This window comes from Parasteatoda tepidariorum, chromosome 4 (assembly GCF_982258835.1).
Source record: "Parasteatoda tepidariorum strain Cologne lab strain chromosome 4, Ptep-v5.0, whole genome shotgun sequence".
Classification (NCBI taxonomy): Eukaryota; Metazoa; Arthropoda; class Arachnida; order Araneae; family Theridiidae; genus Parasteatoda; species Parasteatoda tepidariorum.
This window is the reverse complement of record NC_141758.1, coordinates 91,512,842-91,538,137: the sequence shown is the minus strand read 5'-3', so window position 1 is coordinate 91,538,137 and position 25,296 is coordinate 91,512,842. Positions and strand designations below refer to the sequence as shown.

General features: G+C 28.8%; 1 protein-coding gene across 3 annotated transcripts in view; it reads right to left on the bottom strand.

The window, feature by feature from the left end:
- Positions 1 to 1,975: 1,975 nt before the first annotated feature.
- Positions 1,976 to 25,296, bottom strand: part of LOC107444534 (uncharacterized) — a 399,483-nt gene continuing 376,162 nt past the window's right edge. For all 3 annotated transcript variants that reach the window (XM_043043210.3, XM_087161611.1, XM_087161612.1), the window contains 3 exons: positions 20,188 to 20,329; positions 18,768 to 18,925; positions 1,976 to 5,002 (listed from right to left, as the gene is read on the bottom strand). In XM_043043210.3, coding sequence (XP_042899144.2) covers positions 4,684 to 5,002; positions 18,768 to 18,925; positions 20,188 to 20,329 — 619 coding nt within the window. In that variant the 3' untranslated portion in view covers positions 1,976 to 4,683. The remainder of the gene's footprint in view (positions 5,003 to 18,767; positions 18,926 to 20,187; positions 20,330 to 25,296) is intronic.

Below are 25,296 nucleotides of genomic sequence, written 5' to 3'. Positions count from 1 at the left end.
TAGACCAAAGAATACTCTTTGTTCGCTAAGGTTCATGTATATCATCACAAATAGAGAATTCATTTTTTCCCTTATTAAATATTAGGATGACTTTTAAAGATTATCAGTGGTAGTTAATTCGTAAAGTCAGAACACGAAAATGTGTGATTATCTCCATTCCTTACCACGGCATATTACTTGTATTAAAAAGTGATTTGGCATCATAGTTTCTGCTCATGTCTTGGCCAAAGAATACGTAAAGTCAAACGTAACAATACGTAGGCCAAAGAATACTCTTTGTTCGCTAAGGTTCATGTATATCACAAATAGAGAATTCATTTTTTCCCTTATTAAATATTAGGATGAATTTTAAAGATTATCAGTGGCAGCTAATTCATAAAGTCCGAACACGAAAATGTGCAATTATACCATTCCTTATCACGGGATATAACTTGCATCAAAAAAAGATTTGATATATTAGCTTCTGTCCATTTATGAAAATTGTGCACCACAAATAGATTTTTTTTTCAATTAAATATTAGGATGAATTTTAAAGACAGAAAGTGGCAGCTAATTTGCAAAACTAGAACACAAAAATTTATAACTATGCCGTTCCGGGTCGCTTGTACAATATGCATCAAAACATTTTTTGATACACCTGTTTCCGTTTGTATTAAAAAAAGTGTATCTCAAATTGTACGTCTCAAATATTAAATTAATTATTTTCGCTGAATATAAGTTAATCGTACTTCAATTACAAAATTATTCAAATACCTTCCAATGACAACTAGATCGTTAAGTGAGAACACCAAAATGTTTAATTGTCACGTTTCTTATCACGGAATCTTATCTGTGCCAGAAAATGTTTTGATTCACTAATTTCTGCTCGACGATTATAATTGGGTATAATATAGCCTACGTCACAGGTTGTGTTGTTCCTACTAAATTTAACCCATGAACGGCATTTTCTGCGAGCCTAACTTCAAGCCACAAATAAACAAACGAAGTGTTCGATCGTTTAATTAGCTGCTCGCCAGATTTTATTGCATTATAAAGAAAAGTTATTGAAACTAAATACAACTAAATAAACAACAACAACTAAAACAAATAACAACAACTACTAATAACAATAACTAAATAAACAACAACTAAATTCCATTCGTTTAGCATTGCGTCATATGTTGTTTCTACTAAATCGAAGTAGTTGTGTTTTTTTCATATTATACCCAATTGTATAACACAGATATTACGTTTATTTTTTTCTGAAATTTGTAATTTTGTTACACGAGCTACCGCTCGTGTATCCAAATTTTAAATTAATTTAAAAATACTAATAAAATATAAAATTTAATTTTTCCCAAATTAACTTATTGTACATTAGTTTTTCTCGCATTTACAAAATAAAAATTGTAAAGATTTTAAGTGATTGTTAATTAATAAATTGGTTTACAATTATGTGTACTTAACCAATGTCTTAACACGGGGTCGTATTTGCATCAATAATTTTGTTAAACTCCAGCTTTCGTTCGTGTATCAAAAATATCTACTATAAATATACATTTCCTTGATATGTACTTTATTAACGTCGCACTAGAGCTGCGCAATGGGCATTTGGCGACGATCTGAGAAACATCCCTGAGGATGATCCGAAGACATGCCATCGCAATTTTGATGCTTTGCAAAGGGGATGACTCCCCTGCTTTGGTAGCCCGACTACCTGCGAGCACTCTAAGGTAGAACAGTTTAATGAGGACCGATACCGCGCACCCTCGGTTCCTACGCAGGCTGATCAGAGTGGTCGCCCACCCGCTTACTGACCGCAGCAAGTGATGATTGTTTTTTGTGCTCAACTGAGACGCGTGTCTTTACGATCAGTTGATTGCGGGACTATATTTCCTTGAATTGTGTAAATTAGTCTAGCTGTGAAAATGAGTTTATTTATTACTGAATACTGTCTAATTTCAGTAAGCAGAAGATTAAGAGAGGCAATGTTTCCTGTAAATACTTTATTTAGAACATAAACGATACAAAATATGGGATGTAAAATATTTATATGAAAGCAAGAAATGGCTCATAAAATCTATAATATTTTACTCACCACCAAAATGTTGTTAAACATTTTTTATGTAATATAACATATATAAATGAAGCTTTGTCATGAGACATGAACATAAGTATATAATATTTTGCAAAGCATAACCACGAAAACAAAAATAAAGCACATTATGTGTGTATTTAGTAAATAATTCATTTAAATATGAGTAAATGTCGTTATAAGAATTTATTTTTTGATGTTTTAGTGATTTATACATATGAAATGACTAGAAATTCAGTATCAGATGAGTATTCAAATATGACTGTACATTGAATTTCAGTACTATACAGTGCAGATATGAATAGAAAAAAAAATTCTCGCATTTCGTGGAAAGTAAACGTATCTCAAACTGATGATAATATTAATATGTTTTAATAATTTATACATGATGGGGGAAATGAGAATTATCACATATATTGTAATGGTTTCAGGGTAGTGAAAATTGCTGGAATAAAATTGAACGTCATATAATCAATAGTGCACGCATTTTAAAATTGGTAAATGCGTTTCATGTGTTATGCTTAAAAAATTGAAACGAGATCGAAGCTTAGCTTTCATGATAAAATATTAAATAAAAGCAAATATTTATAAAGTGTTAGAACTTCTTTGTTACGTTAGAAATTAAAAAATTAACAAATTAAACTGCATTTTAAATACTAAATTTTCTTAAAACTGAAGAAGAAAAAAACTATTTGCTTCACTAAATAAAATTTAAATTCATTTTTATTAACTGTGTTTTAAAAAAAAATCCATCAAGAGTTTTAAACAATAAATAACTATATATTAATATTTGATCTAGATAAATAGTGTTTCAATAATATGAGAGTATTAAATTCAGAACCGAAATATTTGATTATGTGTTTCAACAAATTTAAATATGTGTTAAGGAAAATTCATCAAAATTTTAAGTTAAAACAACTGAAAGAAGTATATATTATTTAAAATAAAACTCAAACGTATATTTTTTGTTAAAAAGGGAGAATAAAATGGATAAAAGAAATAACTGCGTAAGGAAAAAAGGAATAGTTGTGATACTGTAATTTTTAAATACAAATCATAAAGACATTTTAAAAAAAATACTCTTATCATAAACAGTGGATTCCAAACAAATTATACTTTAAATCTTAAAATAGTTAATTAAAAGAAATATTTTGCAACATTTAAAGCAATTCAAATATTGTAAAAAAAACTTAGTTAAATAATGAGTTCGGTAATTTGAGAAAAAAATTTAACCGTAATAAAATAATTATCAATCAAGAAAATTCAAAGGAATGCGCTTGAAAAAAAATTACAATTTCTCAAAAATTTTGTCATGCTCTTGCAATAATTATTTGAATAATTAAGCAAAGCATCTACAGACAAGAATCTACCTCACTTATCTAATGCAATGTTAGTAAGCGATAGGGGTAACTAAAAACGAAAGTAACAGTTCTACAGACTTCCAACACCATAAGCAGCTACTAAGTAATATTTAAAACACATAAAATACAAATACCTAATACTTACTTAATTCTTAAAGAAATTCCATATTTATATCTGTAATAATCATATTCCTGTACACTGTTACAATAAAAACATTACTTTGCAAAAAGAGGAGCGATTTTTGACGAATATTAAGGACCTGGCTATGTTTTGAAAGATCTCAAAATTTCTCATAAGAAAACTTGCATTAAAAATAAAATAAGAAAACAAGTAACTTATTTTTTAATCTGTTAATTTTTTTCTAAAAAATAATAGGATGTTATTTTAATAATTAATATATTAAGAACCTGGGAAAAGATAAAACTTAAAATATTGTGAAATAGAATAAAAATTACAGATATGCTGAATAATATGGTATAAACGACCCTTTTTTAGCATTTAAAAAATTACTGAAAAAATATTTAAGATACCTACATTATATAAATACTTAAAATTTGCTAAAACTAAAGTTGGCAGTGAAAGATTTAAAAAAAAATTCAGTTTAACAGTTTATTGTTTCATTACATGAAGCCAATAATGCATATTGAAATATATTTTAATAAAACATGTCATTCAACTATGAAAAATTAAAAGTGTTGTGAAATATACAGTCATAAATGTGCGATAGTCTATTATTTCGCAATCCCTAAATAATGAAAATAATCTGGCCTAATATTAAAAAAAATCTAAATGGCATGTGGTTTAAATTTTTCATTTTTGTTGAACAATTAAAAAAAAATAGACTATTTTAACAAAATCTTAAATGTGTCTAAAATGTGTTATGAAATGTTTATTTGTGATGGAAAGAGATTTTTTTTTCTTTTTTTGTGATAAAAAGGAATATTTACAATAAAAGCAAAAATTATTGCACGAAAATTAATCTTAAATGAACTCGAAATAAACTTAAGTTTTTTTTAAAATCATTTTTAACATCGCTAAAATTAGATAAATTTGTTAAATTTCATTTCACAATCGGAATAACTGTTAAAGCAACTAAATAACGAAATAAAAATATGCAACGGAACAACTTAAAATAAAATTAATAATTTAAATTCACAAAGAATAAAAAACAAGAAGAATTAAAGATAAATTTGGACGATTTTGAACGTAGTTCAATTGTGCCTATTGAACACTTTTTTCAATGTTCCTCAAACCGGTGGTGGGCCTCTCCAATAACGCAAATGAGAAGATAAAGAGAAATTGAAGTTGTTGAGCATATCACAACAGCTTGGTTCAAGGCAACAAGCTAGGCAGTAAAGAAAAACTAAGGCTAATTGCACAGGGACAGCAATTTTCATCATTCGCCAAAAACGAGATGGCCTTTTCTTGGAGGGAGGGTCTTTAAATCCAGCTTTACTCTGCGGTATGATATGATAAGATGAAACACAGCTATCGGCTTCAAGCAGCTGCATTGCATCTTCGAATTGGTCATCTGGATCATCTTCCAAATCCAAAACACTGGTTACTCTGTAAGGAAAATGAAAATATAATTCAAATAATGTAATTATAATATGAAGGGCTTAACTTAAGTAGTTCTTAAGCAGGGTTTCTAGAGAGATATTAAAAGTTACTAGGTTATTCTAAATAACAGTTCAATACGCAGAAATATCCCATTGCCAACACAGAGATCCTACTTTTTGTCATAAAAAAACTCCCTTAAAACACTTTTCTAAGAAGCTTAAGAATGAGGGTTATTATTTTATTGCTCAAAGTTTTTTCTTATCCAAATGAAAACCGAATTTAATTTTCAATCAAGTTTATTTTAATTTTTAGCAATTGATTTAGTAGTTGCAGTTCATTTACGTCGCACAAGAGCTGCACAATGGGCTATTGGCAACAGTCTGGGAAACATCCTGAGGATGATCCGAAAACATGCCATCAGAATTTTGATCCTCTGCAGAGGGAATGGCACCCCCGCTTCGGTAGCCCAACTACCTGCAAGCGAAGTTCAGCACTTTATGGTAGAACAGTTTAGCGAGGACCAATACCGCACACCCTCGGTCTCTACGCAGACTGATCCAAGTGGTCACCCTTCAGTACATTGCCCACAGCCAGAGCGATACTTGACTTCGGTGATCTGCTTGGAATCGTGCCTTTACGATCAGTTCACTGCGGGACCAATTGATTTAGTATAAAAATTAGAACTAATGACGGTATTAATTTAAATTGTTGGATTGACTGGATTTCGACGAATTTTAACATGTTAAAAGTCCACTTAAATGAAAAACATGAGCAGGAAAAAATATCTAAAGACCGTCTAAAATTTTTGCACATGTTTTTCTCCATTTTTACTTGGTTCTACGTTGACAACCATTAAAACGAATTGCGTAAAGCGTTTTAACGAACATAACTTTAATTAACATGGCACGGTTTAATTACAAAAATTAAATCACCTTTTCATTGAAAAATCAGTTTGGACAATCTATGACAATTTAATTCCTTTTATTTGAGGTTTTGACTTTATCACTGAATTTCATGGGTTGAAAATGATAAAATAATTGAAAATGTGAAAGCATTTACTATCGCAAATTGACATAAATTTTTTAAATAGAATAATAGAAATTAAAAAAAATTTTTTTTACTTCATAGGTAAACAGCTAGAGAAAGGTTTTAAAACTATCAGTGTCATTTTAAATGATTGATTAATAACACCGAATAAACTACAGCTATGGTTATGATATCTTATACATTGTGTAAAGTGGATTATCTAGTTCTTAAACTTAGGTTTCTGAACAATTCAGCCATTTTCTAAGCGATAATTCTTCGATAATGTAACTTATATAGTTCAAATAAAGATGAAATCTAAACATCTATGCTGTTAGAGTGTTATTCCATGTTAGTCTAACTTTAAATGTGAAATATTTAATGTATACTGATTAACTTAAGAAATATGTTGTTTAATAAAATCAAATGCGCACATTCGGTGCGCACGGAATGCTTCAAATATTTATAGAGGAAAAAAAGTGATCTGATTTCACTATTTTATTTCACCCAAATAACTGATAAGTCCAATCAATTACAATTATAGTTTTGTTATTTAATTTCTGTATAGTTAATTTGGTAGTAGTTTGTAGTTGTCCAAACTTCCCTTTTCGAACAATTATTCTCTATTCGAGATTATTACTAAAATGGTTCAAATAAAAAGTATTTAAAATAAGGTAAATGTTAATTATACTCTTATTAGAGTGTTTAATGTTAGTCCAAGAGTAAGTGTAGAGTACTTAATGTATTCAACGAAATATACTGGTTATAAGTTCAAATATTATCCTATTACTCAGAGAATACTCCAGGTATTTATATGAAAAATAAAAAAATACAAAAAATAAAAAAAAAGCCATCGAATTTCAGAAATATTTTAACTTTCCCAAATAACTGATTGACCCTATCAACTATAGGCATGAAGTTACTAGCCAACTATAACTATAGCTTGTAGTTGTCCATTTTCAATCAACAACTATTTTCTAATCGAGATTCTACCATAAAATAAAAAGTATTTTTTAAAATAAGGTGAATGTTAAACACTCATATTGTAGTGTTCAGAATATTTAATATATTCAATGAAATAGGCTGGTTATAAGTTCAAATGTCAATTGCATTACTCACACAATGCTCCAGATATTTAAATGGAGAACAAACAAAAGCCATCTAATTTTTCAAGTCTCGATTTATTTAATAGAATAGGAATTATTACTTAAACAGCAATTAATTATGAGATTACAATTTGTTCAAGGAACTGCTAGCGGCAAATGTTACAGCCAGCTTTTTCATTTTTTTTCCATTACAAATGATCTCATTTAATTTAATTCATACAACCGAACTGGATACCGTCAAATTGTTTTAATACTCGTATACCTTTTGCTACAGTTATTAATGAATCCAATAATAAATGATGCAAATAGATTTGCTTTCCTCATTCCCAAAATCGATGATCTTTTCTGTCATGGCAATATATAAACCATAAGCCGCTTACACTGTCAGGTAAAAAAAAAAAAACTTTGGCTATCATGTTGACTCGTGCCCAACCTTACAATCAATTACCGACGAGCCTGAGTTGCTAGATTTTTCTTAATAGCGGGTATTCAAGGTACGGGGGATACCGTCGCATCTGATTTCGCAACAATGAAATAATCAAGGATTTCGGTCTGGAAGCCTCCAATTCCGGATAATACGCGATGACGGATATCAAGATGTTCGAAACGGGTGTGGTGGATGATGTTTGATACTTGCTTATTCATGTATAATAAGTTATGTCAAATTAGGAAGCCGTAGCTGTACTTTGATTCCGAGAGTAATAATGGTTTGACCAAATCTGCCGTGGACGCTGTATAATTCTGTGGTATAAATCAAACCATAGTAGGAAGGTTAAAGGGCACAGGTGCATTTAATGAAATGGTTTTGCAAAGACAAAAAATAGTAATTTTTTTTATAAGTATTATATTATATGCACTATAGAGTAGATTAAAAAAACTTTTTTAGAGTCGGCTATTTGATACTGTACAAATTTACACAGTAATCTTGAAAAAAGCAGCAGGATGCACATTACAGTTTCTAATTATAAAGCTTGGATTGGATTGAATGCAACGTTTAATGGCTATGCAGAATACGGAACTATACAGAACAAAAATTTAAATGTTATCAAGCAATCAAGATAGTGAAATCACACGATTTTATAAACTAAACTAAACAGAAAATCAAAATAAAAGAAGAAAAAAGATCACTATAGTACCTTGAGATCTGTTTAACTTGAAAAAAATGAACGGTAAATGCTAAGTGAAGAAAAATGATAGGTATTACAGTGTTTTCGTTACAAAAAAAAAGTGGGTGAGAATTTCTCACCCATTCTCAAAAACTGGGTGAGATTTCAAAAAGTTAGGTGAGATTTCTAAAAATGAAAAAAACACAAATAGACTTGGAAAAGAAATATTTCATTTTTAACATCTTCTAATTTTTAAAGCACTGAATATTTTTGCTGCATTATCATATGGAAAGTGTTCTATATCTACTTTTTCATCAGCTATTCTCATTAGGTTGCTCAAATGCTTATCAGTCAATCTATTAGTATATTTTGTCTTAATTCGGTTTTGGGTGCAACAGATGCTGAACTATTCAGAATCACTAAGAAAATTTGTAGCATTGTGCACACACTTTCCTATCCTCTTCACCTGCCAGCATAGGCTTTTCAATTATTTCTGTTATAGAATAGTGAAGTTATTTTCATGTTCATACTTCATGCTAGTATTTGATCCGTATCCGTTGAATATCCGTATTTGCTTCGTTGTGACCGTTCCTACCGACATTTGTTTCATTTTGATTTGTCCGTTACGGACTAGAAAATGTTGCCTTAACAAGGCATTTGTCCATCTTGCATTCAAGCACAAAAAATTTAAACGTCTTACATGAAGAAACCTTACCTACGGTTAATACGTGGTTGCAGAGAAATGTGTTCTGAAAGGGTTACGGGGGCATTGTGTTCTGCTTTTCGCACTGGTTCTGAACAATACTGGTAAATAGGAAAGCTTGATAACAAGGACCGATGTTGAAAATAAGGAAAGATCAAGGAAGAAAAGTGAAACGGATTTCATTTAAAATAGCGGAAGACGAAATTTTTTCTGAAATTCGTGAGATTCGCTCATTTTGAAATTCATTAATAGAGTGCGAGAACTTCTCGCGTTAATCATTTTTTAATGCGAGAAAAGAAAAAAATATGCGAGATTCTCGCGTTCTCGCGAAAAAACACTGATAGACACTGATAGAAGTGAAAACACTGATAGACACAATAGTGCCATAAAAATCTAAATGATACAATTTATAGTTTTGTTCTTGTTATAAAAATACTGTCAACTTGCAGAATATGTTGAACATTCTAAAGAGAAAACATTAAAAACCTGCGCGAAAAAAGTTTAAAAAGTAAACTGATAGTATATTTTTTAGTATATTTAAGAAAAATATCAAATAAAATATTTAAGTCATTTTTTTATGTTTTAGTTTATGTCCGAGTTAAGTATAAATAATTATCAAACACATGGGTGTAAAAATATAAAGAGAAAAAAAGCTGTTCTTTTAGAGAAAAAAAGGACTTATTTTCAATTTTCCATTTAAAAAAAAATTTTAGAATTAAAATTTTTACAATTTTGAGATTGCAAATGGGAGAATAAGATTAAAAAGGAATTCCTTTGTATTTTGTTCACGTATACAAAAAATAAAAGTTCGCATATAATATAAAGATGAATAAATTGAAATAAATATCGGAAATAGTTTATTTTCAATTTTAAATTAGATTAAAAAAATAGAAACTAGGCTTTATTATCATGAGGAATAAAAATCTCCTGAAGGAGATAATTAAGATAACGTTAAGCCAATGTTAAAATTTATAAATTATTATACGGTAGTTCAAAATAGCATACAATTTCCGATACTATTTTGGAACATCATCTTTAGTGCGAAATACAAAAAAATAGCGGTGATGAAAAACATTACAAATAACAATAAGCAGTTAATAAAATTTACAACTGAATTAGTCAATAAAAAAGTTGGAGTCAAAACACATAAAATACATGAGTATCGAACAAAAGAAAAGCTGACAAAAAAACTTCAGGGGAAATCAAATATAAAGAATCGGAACTTAAAAATTGCGGAATTATTGATGTATTTCATGTGTTTTGACTCCCACTTTCTAATTGACTGGTTCAGTTTTAAATTATATTTACTTCACACTGCTCACTTGCTATGTTTTTTATCGCCGTTTTTCTGTATTTTGCACTGAAGATGATGTTCCAATGCGACATCAAAACTCAATTAATCGAAAACTCGATAACATCGATTGTGAACTTAAACGCTGGCTTAACGTTATCTTAATTATCCCTTTGACAAGGTTTTTATCCTTCAAAATAGTAAAGCGTAGTTTCTATTTTTTATCGAATTTTAAAATAGTTTGAAAATAAACTAATCGAACATTTATTTATTTCCATCTTATAGGCCTTAGATTTTCTTTAAAATTAATTGCATTATTATTTAAAAGAGTATCGCATGACCTGATAATGTAAATGAAACACATAGTTTAACATATTAAATTCATAAGTGAGTAATGCAATGATGACTATAAAAAAAACGATGTTGCAATATTAGCAAAAAGAGAAGCTGAAGTTACATCGTAATTTTATTTCTCCTGTATCTGCATAAATCCATAAATAAAACATCGATTCTATAAGTAACTATACTGCGTTACTTCACATTGCATTAAAGAAAAAAAATTAATGAAATGTGTGGCTTTCTTTTTTTACATCAAACCACTATGTATCTTTTCATATCTAATATGCCAAGCCTAAATCTCATACATCACCAAAAGATTAAAAAAAAAGAAAAAAAAAAGAATATAGACCTTCCTTAACCGTATATATTAACGCGACAAACACCGGTGCTTCTGAACCTTCGCAAAATATATATGCAGGCGCGCCTACGGATTTTTTAATACATTAAACCATAACGATACAAAACTTAATAAGAAAAAAAAATCCCTTTGGTAGAAGGCGGGAATGGAGATAATCTAAACTGGTATTATCAGCCAGTAAAGCTTAATGATACTCTATTGGTCATACTAGATTCATGTCTCTTTGTGAGCATTTGATGGATACATACATAAACATTGACTGTTAAGGATGGGGTAATGTGGTTCTTAATAAATTTCACCTATATTTCTGCCCAGCCTTTATTTTTGGGGCTCATTAATTTGTCGAGGGGGTTTTTAGATGAATGGATGCCCAAGACGGGTTTTAAGGAAAAAAAACACAAAGAACTACGGACTTGTTATTGTAATTTTTGTCTTGAAGAGTAATAGGCAGAGAATGTGTTGCAATATCCCTACTGGTGAAATATTATTATCTTACTTCTTAAACACGATTAAACGATACTAAACTTAAACTAGAACGGAGACATGATTAAATTTGACAGAGAAATTTCAAACGTTGTAGCAAAGTTCGTAGCAAATTTGTAACGTTGTAGCAAAGATAGTAGCGAATTTACAACGATGAACCATAATATTAATTCAATGAACATATTTTTCAGAAAGTAAGAAAAATAAATAATAGAAAAAAATTAACATTATTTTATTTCTGTTCACTATATAAATAATTCAATAAATTAAATATACGTTTAATATTTCCAATTTCTTAAAATAAATATTTTATCTTTGGACTAACTAGTGCTTGTTCCTGAATCTCCTAAAATTCCGTTTGAACATAATTTAACTATACTATTACAAATTTAGATTATACTGAACCATAAAGTGTTTCAAATTTGTATCATTATAAGTGCATTACTAAATTAAACCATATGAAATTGTAAACCTCAAACTTACGCTTCTTGATTTTGATGCACTTCTATGTTAAACTTTTACTTCAACTTTGAACTTTGCTTCAACTTTGAATATAAAATACGGGTGAATTTCACAACTTTTTGAATTTGCAGTAAATGGTTATCGAGCAAATTATTATTCAAATTTATACAAACGATAAGTATGGACGATTTCTATCAATCAACAGAAAAATATTTCCTCTTGGCTATAAATGCTTTGCAACAATAGATCTTTTTGTGAAAAGTTTGAAAATTATATTAACAAAAAACATGACTAAAGAAATTTCCTATACTTTGATACAACCAGAAAGTTTAGAACTCGTATTGATGTATAATCAAAATATATCACATTGGAATCATATTATATGATAAATAAATTATAGGGTAAATTCGGAAATCAATAATTTCTATCATTGAAAATTGGACTAACAAAAATTATGAACGATAAAAATTTGAACAACTTCCACTCATCCAATTATTATTTTTACTTGGCCATAAAAGCTAGATTTTTGCTAATCGTAAAATTCTTTTCCAGCTTCGACGAAACAGATTCTTTTAAGTTTTACATCATATCTTTTTCCCCAGAGTCATTAAATAAAAAATTAAACAATTCTCGAATATTTCCCTGCAATTCGGCAAAACATTACAAGGAAATCTACTTTGCACTTAAAGGTAAAAAAAAAAAAAAATATTTCAAAAAGTCGAGGTTAAAGTCATATCTTGGAGATGCCTCCCTCCTCCAAACGAAATCCCTACCATTTACAAAGATTACACCCCAAGTTTGATGGATTGGTGTCGCCTCCAGCAAAAGAAGATAGCAAAAAGGCCAACAACTGTAATGATAGGAGAAAAGTTTAAGTAATTACCGGCGCATGCTGACTTATACACATTTAGAGCATTAGCGGTGAATGAAGTTAAAAAAAGAAGATATTGCAGAATGACACGAAGAGGGACTGGCTTAAGGGGAAGAGTTCAAGTGAAAAAGAATGGTTGAGAAGACCTTTTCAATTGTAAGTTCACACTGAGATTGGGTTTAAAGTGATAGTCGTGATTTAAAGAGTGAGATGTTTACACCCTTTTAAACTTTGGCTAACATTGTTCATATGAGTTTTTTTGTCATTGAGATTCAAGGCATGTCTTTAGTTTTTTCCTGCAAGGGCACAAGCAATTACAAAGTGGCAAGGCAAGTTAAAGATTTGAATAACATGTTTAGTTAGAGAATGCTGGTCATCTTTAAATAATTAAAAGTAAACGTTTAAGCATTTTACATTCAAAATTAACAAGGACAGAAGTCAAAGCAATATTTTTTAATGAATGTTTATAAAAACTAAAGCATGGGCATCGTTGGTTGGGGCAGTGGATATATGTCCTCCTCAATAATTAATCTCTAAAAGTTCCCCTCAATATTTCAAACAAATAAAGAAAATTTGTATGAATCCTCATCGATTTAAATTCATCCCAGTTAAAAACGAGAGAGTGATAAAAATAATCACTTTTTGCAAATATTTAGCTTACATAAGATTTTTCTTCTTCTTTTTTTTATGAAATTTCGAGCTATTGTGATGTGTATCTTAATTTTGAGAAGAGCATTTTTTATTTATTTACTTATTTTTTTGAAATTTTAAATTGAATCCCTGAGACACCTATAAACTAAAGACACCAAATGTAGAATAATAATATAATGTGATTTGGGAAAAAATTTATTTTTCCCTCATCTTTACCAAGTAGTTGACAATGATTTATGAAATGTAAAATCATGTTTAACAACCTGATGAAGAAAAGCTCTTCCTTCCACACGCGTCTCTAAACGAAATGGTGTCTTAATAAATCCTCGTGTGCTTCTCACAACTTTTCATTCAATAATTCTTGTTTAAGTTTCAGTAAATATAAATCATGCTTATGTAGTATTTATATTTACTGAGTCATCACTGAAAATCATGCTTATGTAGTATTATTCCCTGGTGCTTATGTAGTATTATTCACAGCTTCTTAGCATTATCCGTTGATTATAAAAGGTATAAAGAGTAGAAATAGTTTCATTTTGTTTTTGAATAAGTTCTTAAAGTATTAACAAATATATAGTTTTTTAAAAAATAAGCTTTTTATGTTTTTTAAAAAAAGTTCTTAAAATGGTAACTAGTTTTCTTTTATGAAAAAGGGAAATTGTTATATTTTGATGGAATCGCTCAAAAATTTCAAAGAATAGACCTAAGAATTTTCCAGAAACAGCAAATAATAATAATTTCGAAAAATAGGGAATTAAATTATTTTTAAAATTTATGATCTCTTGATTAGTGTTTAACAATTATATCAATAATATTTTTCTTTATACTTCAAAAAAAAAAAAAAAAAAAAACTAAAAAGTATTCTACATTATTTTTTGACCTTAAAATAAAAGTTTTTTAAAGGTTATCAAATCAGTATACAATCACGAAATTAGATTGGGACAAATCACGCGAAATTTTCATCTCCAAAAGTATAGTGACTCACTCTACTATCAAACATGATGCATAACAAATAATTGTTAGCTTTATTACTTTAACGACTGACTCTAGAATAATCTCTTACAAAAGCGTGCCCTAATTTTCTTCCCCCTCCGAAATGAATACTTAGTGAAAATTTTTCGAAGAGGTTTAATTATAATCGAAGGAAACTTGAATCTAATAATAAGGCTACAGAATAGAGGCCATTCTTAGGGCTCTAAGCTGAACTCTAAAATTGACCTTTCAAGGTCGGCTCGTGGCCCCCTTATGCCCTTTGATTATTTTTGTCCGTCATGTTAGAGTTTTTGATAATGAGAAATAATTGGTTAGAGATTTGGCTAGTTATTTAAGAAATTCCCTGTCGTAAGAGGCCGGAGAATTTTTATAAGAAAGTGACTTTCCTTTTGATATATAGTTAAAGCATAAAATGTACTTTATTTTTGGAAGTTAGAAACAAAAATTTTATTTAATTGCAAAATTTATAATAATGCTTTCACAGAAATTTGCCAAGGTTTTTAGAAACTTAACTTTATTGTGAGTTTAATTTAATTCTAATTATTTATGGAAGTGTTAAAAAAATTAATACAATGAAGTTTTTTTGCTTTTCTAAAAATTATATTTTATTAATCATCATAAGTTTTTTTTTTTTTTTTTTTTTTTTTTTTAACGTTTTAAAGCGTTTTTCGGTGAAGTCATATCAAAATGAGACATTAACGGGATTTTGGATGCCTTCAAATTCGTGCTTTTTCTAATATTTTACTTTGGTATGATATTTAAATTTGGATAATATTTTTTAAACCTACCATTCTTAGGATGCATAATAGTAGATATGACTATACCAATAAATATCTGTAAATTGTAACTAATTTCGAAAGCAATGATGTCCATACTGAATTATGCTATGTACAAATGCTAACCGATGTTCAAACCACCTAACTAAATGCTGATAGTTTTAAACTCGAATGTTAGCAAACATTTTGAATATTAAATATTAAAGAATAAAATTTAATCTTATCTAAAACTACCCAAGTTTTATTTAATTTAAAAATGGAACAACCCAAAGCGGAAAATTAAATATTTACGCGAAATAAATTTAATCACCGCACTGCAATTGCCCTGACAAATGCAGAAAAATCATGCTCAAATTGGTTCGAGATGTATTTTTTTAAAAATGATTACAAGCGGTAAACTGCAATATAATAGTTTAAAGTCACTACAAGCATTTCAGAAATAAGAGATGGCAGTAAGTACCAAACTACACAATTCGTCTGGGTTTATTGAAAAATAAAATTTTTTATACAAACTAAGAAATAAAAAAATACTTATTATAAGAATGAAATTTAAAACATTAAATTCAAATGAACAACAAAAAAATTCCAAATATCAAAATACCCAAGCTTAAATTTCTTTAAAAATTAAGAAATAAAGTAAAACAATTGAAAAATCGAGCATATTAATAGTCTAGATCAGTAGTTCGTAAAAAAATAAATAATAATAATAAATTGGGAAACCGTTGGCTTAAATAGCCCCAGCTAAACTGGAACTACGAAATTAAACTCACTTAGTTACATCGTAATTAGAGAGAGGAAAAAAATCACGTATTGTCGCAAAGTACACTCACACAAAAATTGATGCAAGGCTGAACAATAATTTCGGTATTTTCCTGCTTAGAAAGATCCAAATTTGATGAGACTTGAATACGATGTCGAATTGAACGACTTTTTCGTTCAGGTTGAACGACAGTATCGTAATCAAGTTTAAAAATTACGCAAGTATGGCCTAACTTACCATATTATAAGAGCAGCACATTTAAACTGTATTATGATTATTAAACAGGCACCAAAATGTCTAACACTGTGATCCAAATTTCTAAAATTTAATTATGATAATTCCTAAGTTCTATTTATAGTAAATGTTAACTAATTTACCCCAATTTTATTTAATTGTTCAAGTGAAAAATAGCAACAAAAAAATAAAAAAAAAATAACGCACAGTTTTTTTTAAATTTTTTTCTTGACTTTAAATTCTTACAATTCAAAACTAGTTTCAGAAATCAAACACTAAAGACCAAATCATAGAAATGTCCATTTATAACTGTCGTGATAACAAGTCATACAAAACACCCATCTCATTCACATCCACAAAAGCGTCAAAACAATGTTACAACTTAAAGACCTAAAAATAGAGCCCACCAAAGATGCGAAGAAGCAAACCGCACTATTATTTTGTCACTTCAAGACTTCAATTGGTAATAAATAAACCAGGGGTGGGATGATCATCCCCCAAAGGACCCCTTATGTTTCGATATAGACCTCCCTATTCCCATTTTGCGAAATGTTAGCGCGTGTATATAGCATCTAAATAAAAAGCCCCCCTAAAACAATAAATAACGTAATGGGGTGTTTCGGCGAGGCAGTAATAGAGGTAGATATTGCAGTATTATGCATATTGGTATGTTTGAGGAAAATGTTGGGCTATTATGCAACGCATGTAACGCGTTAGGTGTTTTCTCTGTTTCTTGTGTTATTTCTAATTTATTCTTTCCGCTTATATTTCGAAAAAAAAAAAGTCGTTTTGTCTCAATTTTTGTAAACGATTCAAAAAAGTGCAATAATATCCTTCATTTTTTTTTCTTTTCTTACGAAAAGTTTAGTTAAATATATTTTTTCTTGTACAGTGTAATTCGCGAGTCTATATCTAAAACTACAACTACAGTTATACTCTCAAATATTAGTGAGCCTTGGATGTTATAATGTTACTTTTGTTACATTAGTTTGTTTTTCGCTTAAAACAAAACATATGTAAGAGCTTGAGGCGCTCCATTTAAAGACTTTGTTGGTAAAATACAAAGAAAAAAAAAAGATTTATGTCTCCTTAAATACAAATACAAGCTGAAGACACGAGTAAAGAATGTGTATTGGTCGCTTAAATCAGAAATATAATATTTATTAACATTCTGAGACTCATCTTTTAACATATTGGGCAACATTTGATATAATTTTGTCACTCTAAAAATAATATTTCTTATTTTTTTTTCTTTTCGCATGCCTTTACAAAGCTTTATTCTATGTAAAAATATAATTAGTTTTTAACAACAATAACAATGTAAGAAATTTGAATCAAGTAACCTCTTGAAAAGTTTTAAGGTCTATTATTATTTGATTCTAGTGGATTTTGTTACAAAACCAAAAAGTGAAAAAAATACAGTATATAAATAATGTGCCAAATGTAAAAAATTTACAAAATTTAAAAAATGCTACAAATTAAAATTTATAATTTTATATAATAATTAGAAACATTAACTAAGTTAAATACAAATTTAAAAAAATATTATGACATTTATAATTTAATTTCTTATGGGCTGCGGGTTTCCAAATAACATGAAGAAAAAAAACTATTTCTTGCTGTTTTTCAGAGTTCTGGTTTCAGAATATTATAGAAAATAGGTGAATAATTACACTGAGGAAATTTTTTGTTTTTGTTTTGTTCTCTTTTGCATGAGATTTTTCAGCAGATCTTAAATACATCCGTATCACAGATTTATAATTTGCAATCGGTTTCTCGTTCCAAACTACAGTTTTTTAAATACATTTTATTCCATTTTTTAAAATGTACAAATTTAAAAACGTTATGTATAACGGGGGTTGCGTAAAAGTTGGGGTGCACCATTAAAAGATTAAAATTGCATACGAAACCATGTCCGGAAATGTCACCGGAAGTGCTATGGTCACTTCCCTATTATGATTTATTTTTTCTTATGCTTCTGAACATGTCGAAAACGGGAAGCGTCCCTAGCCGCGTACGACGATATTTCTGGACATGGGTTTCATACAATTTCAATTCTAATGGTGGCCCCTAGAAGTTTTTCGCAACATTTACACGACTCCCTGTTACATATATCGTTTTTAAACTTGTCCATTTCGGCAAAAAAATAAGCTAAAATGTCATTTTATAAAATATACGTAGCTTTACATGCAAAACTAATTTCATATACGAAATCCCCATACTTTAATTGAACAAGATTTAATTGAACATTTATACATTTGCAACAAAATATTTGTTCCCCAGTTATTATCTTCTCCGCTTCCATGCAATTTCTTTGTTGGGTATGGGTTATAAATATATGGTAAAGGTTGTTTATATTTAATCTTTAGCGGCGCTCAAGACATTTCCACTGTTTAAATAGTTAAGAATTTGATACATCTTTGATACAATTGATTGACATTTGATACAATTGTTTCAATGTTTTTCACTTCGCTAGTGATTTGATAGCGTAATTGTTCACTCTTTTCTTGGTTATTTAATTGTGTATTGAGGCTGAAAATTACTTAAAACTTGTGTATTAGATTTAGAAAAGTTTTAAATTAAGATGATATAAACTTAAATAGAATGAAACATACTTCCGCGTGTGCTTGCTAATTCGTTCTGCTAAATCTTGCATTTCTTGATCCAAGGTTTTCCAAAGTGCTCCACCCTTTAAGAAGTCCTTTAAAAGAGCCGCCTCTTTTTGCACATCTGTAAAACTTTTTGTTAAGCTCTTTATTTCGATACTATCAACCTAAAATATAAATCATGAATTAAATAAATAACGATTAATGTACCTAATCGCAACTGTTTATTTTTAAGCAGCGTTTATTACAGCATTAAAGGTTTACAAAAATATGCACAATACGGAAACTTATTGAGTAAAAAATTTTACAAAATACGCAAAAATACTATATTTTTTTATCATTTTTTAAAAGAAAAATGTTTAAAAATCGTTTTGGGTTAACGATGAAAAATAGTGGGGTTATAGAATAATTTTACTTAATTTCATAACATGCATTTCAATTTCTAGTAGTTTAACTCACAAAGCAAATAAGTAAAACATTTAAAATATAGTTATATTTTCAAATAAATTTTTGGATAAACTATTAAACACGTCGTGAATTATAATTATTGATTAAATCGTAGAAACATGTGTCATTAAAAACGCCTAATGAGCGAAAAAAAATATTCCAAACTGATAATTAATTCTGTTTAATATTTACGTTTTTCTGAGTTAGAAACGAAAGGTATTAAACTTAATGGCGAAAATGTGCTTCCAGGTTTGACGTAAGCATGTATGAGAAACCAGTATAGAAAGTATAGAAATCAGTAATTTTACAAATTATATAGTTAATGTGCGGATTAACTAGGGTGATATGTTAAAGGGCGAAAAAATTGTTTCTTTCTTTAAATTATAGGTAATCTGCAAACAATAATACTTAGATAATCTGCACAATACCTACTTGTTTATTTTATTTTATATTTTATAACCGTCTTTGAACAGCCGATCCAATTTTGAACCCAATCCAGAAGACAAGGGAACTCCTGGATAAAGTATTGGGAGAAATTTACCTCAATGGAGGACTTTTTGATGGAACTAACCAGCATTTCCGTTACATGGAGGGGGAGACCACGAGAACCTCCTACGGTTAGCCTGACGGCAAGGGGACTCCATGATCCGTTTACCACTGAGGATATTTCACGTCAACACTGTGGTCGGTGCGAGCCGGATGCGGAATTCGTATCGACCAGCTCTCGCTGGGATTCGAACCCGTTAATCTCATTTGCAAACGAACACTCTATCCCCTGAGCCATCACGGCTCTATCTACTTGTTAAAAAAAAAAAAAAACTCCTTGCTGAAACAACAGGACGTTTCTAAAATTAACATAATTTCTTTTTATTTATTTTTCGCTGTCTAAAAAATCAAGTTACAACAATTAACAAATTAGTTAATGGAATCAATCACTTTAAAAAAATATTATACAAAAAATCAAACGCTTTAAATTACTTACGTTGGGAGTATTTTTATCACAGACAGATTCTTGGGTAAATCCTTCGACGAACTTTACATTATAACGAATGGCACGGAGTTTGTCATTACATATTTTCCATTTGTTGGACAGTATTTCTAAGGTGGTCAGCTGCTTTTGATTACTGTAAATAAAACAAAAACACATATATAAACAAATTTTTGCATTAAATATATTTCTAAAATTAGTTTGATGTGAACTATAGTTTCTTTAAATTTTATTCTTGATAACATAATTCTTGATAAAGAAGTATTTTTATTGTAACTTTTAAAATAAGTTTTGTCAGAATTCACATACTAATGACAACAAAATTGCAGTTCTTAAAAAAAATCCCCCCTTATAAAGAAAATGTAGTTTCGACATGACTCGATTAAGAATCTTCATTGGCTTTAAAAAAAATGAAAATTAAAATAAAAGTCAACAAGTTACGAAGCGCAAAAATAGGCGCCCATTCCCAAGACTTGCCTGACATGAATGAGAAGAAACAAAAGTGATTTGAAATATAAAACGTAAAGTTGCAATGAAAAACCACAAATAAAGGTAAAAAACAGAATTAGAAAAATCGCAGCAGCAGAGAGTGGAACAAAAACCAATCAAATAATAAAGAAAGATAAAAATTTTTAAAAAAAAACCATTGTAGCTGAGAGTCAAGTAAGATCTTACCACTTCAGTTTCTTGGGATTATTTATTTAATATTTCTGTCGGGTCTTATTTTGTAAACATTGATAGTATTTAATTAGGACAAGCATTAAACAAATGATTTCATTAACGCTGTAAACAAATGGTTCATTGAATGGTACATTTTCCCCGAATTTTTTTCTGTTGAAAACGTTTTCATGCCATCGCAATTATGATCATTTGCAGAGGGGATGGCTCCCTTGTTTTGGTAGCCCGAAGACCTGTGCGCAAAATCGAGCACGTTAAGGTAGAACAGTTTAACGAGGACCGATATCGCGCATCCTCGGACCCTACGCAGGCTGATCTAAATGGTCACTCATCCGCTTACTGACTGCGGCAAGTGATGCTTGACTTCGGTGTTCTACTGCGAACCGTGTCTTTACGATTAGTCCACTGCCGGACTGGACATTTCCAAAGATATGGGTTTGAAATATATAACAAAAATAAGTTAAGAGTATAAAATTTAAATACTTCGCGAATACCCTATGTAAAATTTTTATCTATTTGTGTAACAGAAAGCTGATAGCAAGTGATGTATACATGCATTTACTCCAATACGTTAATTTTTTGCTACTTTTTTAGATACACCTACAAATTTTGAGGCGTTAAATCATTTAAAATTGTAATTGAAATTACAAAAAAAAAGAAAAAGAGATGTAACAATCGATGTTATTAATTGCGCAAAACGGATGTCATATAAAGACCAGATGTAATGACATGGTATCCCCCTTTATTGCAGTTCCCCAAATCATTTCACAGAACGATTTTTAATCCAGCCGGAAGGAGGATGTTCAACCTTAGCACGTGATGCGAAACTTGATAGCCCCTTTATTTTTGATATTTTTCACCTATAACTAGAAGTCAGCTCACGTTCAAGACTATTCAGCAAGTGAGAGGGTGTCGCCAGGATTTTTTTTTCTTTTTTAATTTTCTTTCCCTTTTTTTATCGTTTTATTTTTAAGGTTCCGTCGTGAAAGTTCGATAAATCGGTAGCGGAGAAAAAAAAACATTCTTCCTTTCTTCGCCTTTTTATTTTGTGAAATTATCAAAGCGTTGACTAAAAGAAAAATTAAATAAATGTGAAAGTTTAATTTTGGGATTCTCAAGCAATTTAAAATGAAATGCTTCATGCTTTGCTTTGTATAAATAACAATAAAACAAAGGGTAAAACTAAGCAAAAATTGCTGAATTTTACAATTTCTGTTTTTGTAAAAGCATTAAATGTAGTGTTTAATTTTTAAAAATGGCACTGCATCGCTTGCAAACTACATTGTATGCTATGTAGTATTTAGAAAGTAACCCAGCCAAATGATATGTCTAGGGAATAAAAAGGAATGATTTGATTACTTTGGCGTAGTAAGGCCCGTTTTTGCTAAAAAAATAAATAAAATAAAAATAAAAAAACTGAAGAATTTTTAGCAAATAAAATCTAACTTTCAAAAATAAAAATTTAAACTAAAACTGTTCTGAAACAGCTTTTTCAAAGGTTATTTTGTAAAATCTAAATATTTTTGTAAGTTACCAAAAAATTTACTGTTTTGATACTTGTTTCTACTTATGTTTAATTACAATATAATTATAACCCAACTTCATACATAAATTAAAAATTACATTGTTATAATTTTTTGCTGAAAAGTACGGTATAAAATATTATAAATTGGCAGAGTTAAATGCATTTTTCATTTGATTTCAGAATTTTTAGGCATGACAATAATACAGTACGCAATGCTACATTGTACAAAACTTACTCTAAATTTTAAAAATATTCTTCATACTGCCCACAAAAGTATTAAAAAAATTTGTTCGTCTTTATATTCCTTTATAAATGAGTTTCAAAAATGCTCGGTTATCACTTCTCATATAAGTGTATTATTGAATTACGTTAAAACAGATTACAGTAGTTCCAAATTTTTTTTTACTTTTCACAATTTTTTTCAAAGATGAAAGAATATAGTGTTTTTTCATACTTAAAAAATCGCTATAAAAACGCTCAAAAGTGGGCACTTTCACTTTAAGAAGAAGATCACGGATACCCACACGTGATCTATGACCTCAGCGCCAGCTGAACATTTATAAGCAAAATGGCGAGCTAAAGTTGAATTAAGTTTTTTCACATAAGTTAGATTGTTAATTAAAGTGTGGTTAATTAAATATACAGTGCCGTATTCGCTGAATTATAATTCTTCCTAGTCTACGACTTTCACTTACGCATATTTATTTGATTGTAACCGTGATATATGTTTGTTTTGTGAAGCGACAACTTCCATACATAATTATTTTATGTTTATTTTACATGGCTTTGTGTTAAGTAAGAAATATACAGTAAAAGAATATAAATTTTTGTGAAAAAATTAGTCACTCAAGAGAATTGATACCTGACGAGCTTGGGCTAACAGGAAATAGAATGGAAATAACAATTGATAACGTAAATAAATGCCACGTTTCTACAACCAATCAGGATGGAGATACCCACACAACGTTACTTGCAGGTATCCCATCGTATATATGTTTCCAACGGGCTTAGAACAACCATGTGTTCAATTTCAATAAAAAAACTAAATTAATGGCTTTGAAAATTATAAATAGGCCATCAAATCTCGGTTTATGGTCCTTACGATGCAATTTTTCACTTTAAATCCGGAAATATCATCAAATCGTAAATAGTAAAATCGTGCAGAAGCAAAAAACTTTATTTTGTTTTGTGGCTAGAAATGCTAACATTAAAAAGCCAATAAATAGATAACGAATAGGGTGCTTTACTCACGAAGAAAACATTTTATATTTTTCTTGTCATGAACTTCAAGGTAGTAAAAACTTGGGAACATTGGATCTTTTTGTTAAAAGAAGTTCTCATAAACTAAAAATGTAACGTATTAAGGAAAAAATGCTGATTTTTTGTTTTTTTAGTATAAAACATAAAATCTGGGTAAGTGATTCTTATTTAATTCATAATATATAAAAATTAATTAATAGATAAAAGAATAAAATAAATAAAAAATACTGCAAAAATCATTCGATTCTTTGTGTTTTAACATAAAATGAATTTAAAAGTGACTATTATTATATAACTAGAATTTATTTATTCCACAATTATAAACTATAAGAGTTTATGACAAAAATTTCAAGAGACATAATTTTCTATACTAAATTAAAAATACTACTAAGAATAAATTATGCCTTCTGAAATTTTTTCACAAACTTTGTAGTTGTTAAATAAATTATTAAGTTTCAGAAAAAATTCTATTTTTATACTACTAAAAAAATCAACGATTATTATCGGAACAGAATAATTAACACAAAAAAATGATATTGGTGTGCATAAATTCAAAATTGAAATTTGCCTAATTAACAATTAAAACATAGTAGATTTAGAAAAAAAAATTGACGCATGTAGGAATAACTATATTAAGTAAGGAACCTATTTAGGAAATATTTCTAAACGACTATGTATATAAAATGCGTGTAGTGAAGTATTATAGAAAATATTAATTGTAACGGATCATTTAAGAAAGAAAAATTATGACGGAATATGTATAAAGTGGTTATGATGAAGTAATTAAGTGTTGTGGATAGTTTATAAATAATAAACTTAATTTCAAAAATAAACTAAATTTTGTGCTTTCTTTTTTCATTAGACTAGGGACATTCTCTTAACTCTATTCATATTTTTACAAAAGTTCCATCTAATAATGGTACTTTTTTATTTATATTTTTATTAATTGTATTCTTATTTACACTTTTTTAAAAATAGATTTAAACTATTCGTTCTAGTATTTCTGAAATTAAGAAAAAAACCCACCTTTTTAAGATTTTGTATTTAAGATTCAAAACAAATTTATGTATTTTTAGTTAAATTTTATAGAAATAAGAAAGATAAGAAATAATTTAGGTAAATAAGAAATAATTTAATAGAATTGTTGAAAAATAATTCATTTCATAAGAAAGCTTTTCATATTTTTAATTTTATATAAAAAAAATTCATATGTAAAAAATATTGACACTTAATATTTCATATATAAAAGCTTTTTATATTTTAAATTTCATAATTTTAATTTAATTTAGAGTCCTTTTTATTTTATACTTAAGCAAAAATATTTTTAAAATGTACAATGAAAAAACATTTGGAAATGAAGAAAACTTTGCTTTCTGATTTTTGAATTTATATTTTGTATTTTAAATTTTTAATCCCTTTTTTATAAAACTATAAATTGATTTTTAAATGTCACAAAAATGATAGATGTTTTGATCTGACAGACAATTCTTCGCGGACCCATCGCCTGTTAATTCAACACCGTTGATTTAACTATGTAAAAGTATTGATTTTAAATTCAGAGTTTGATTACTAAACTATTATTTAATGATTTGGTTTTAATATCATACGACTTTATTTGCTTTTTTTCCTTCAAAACTGTC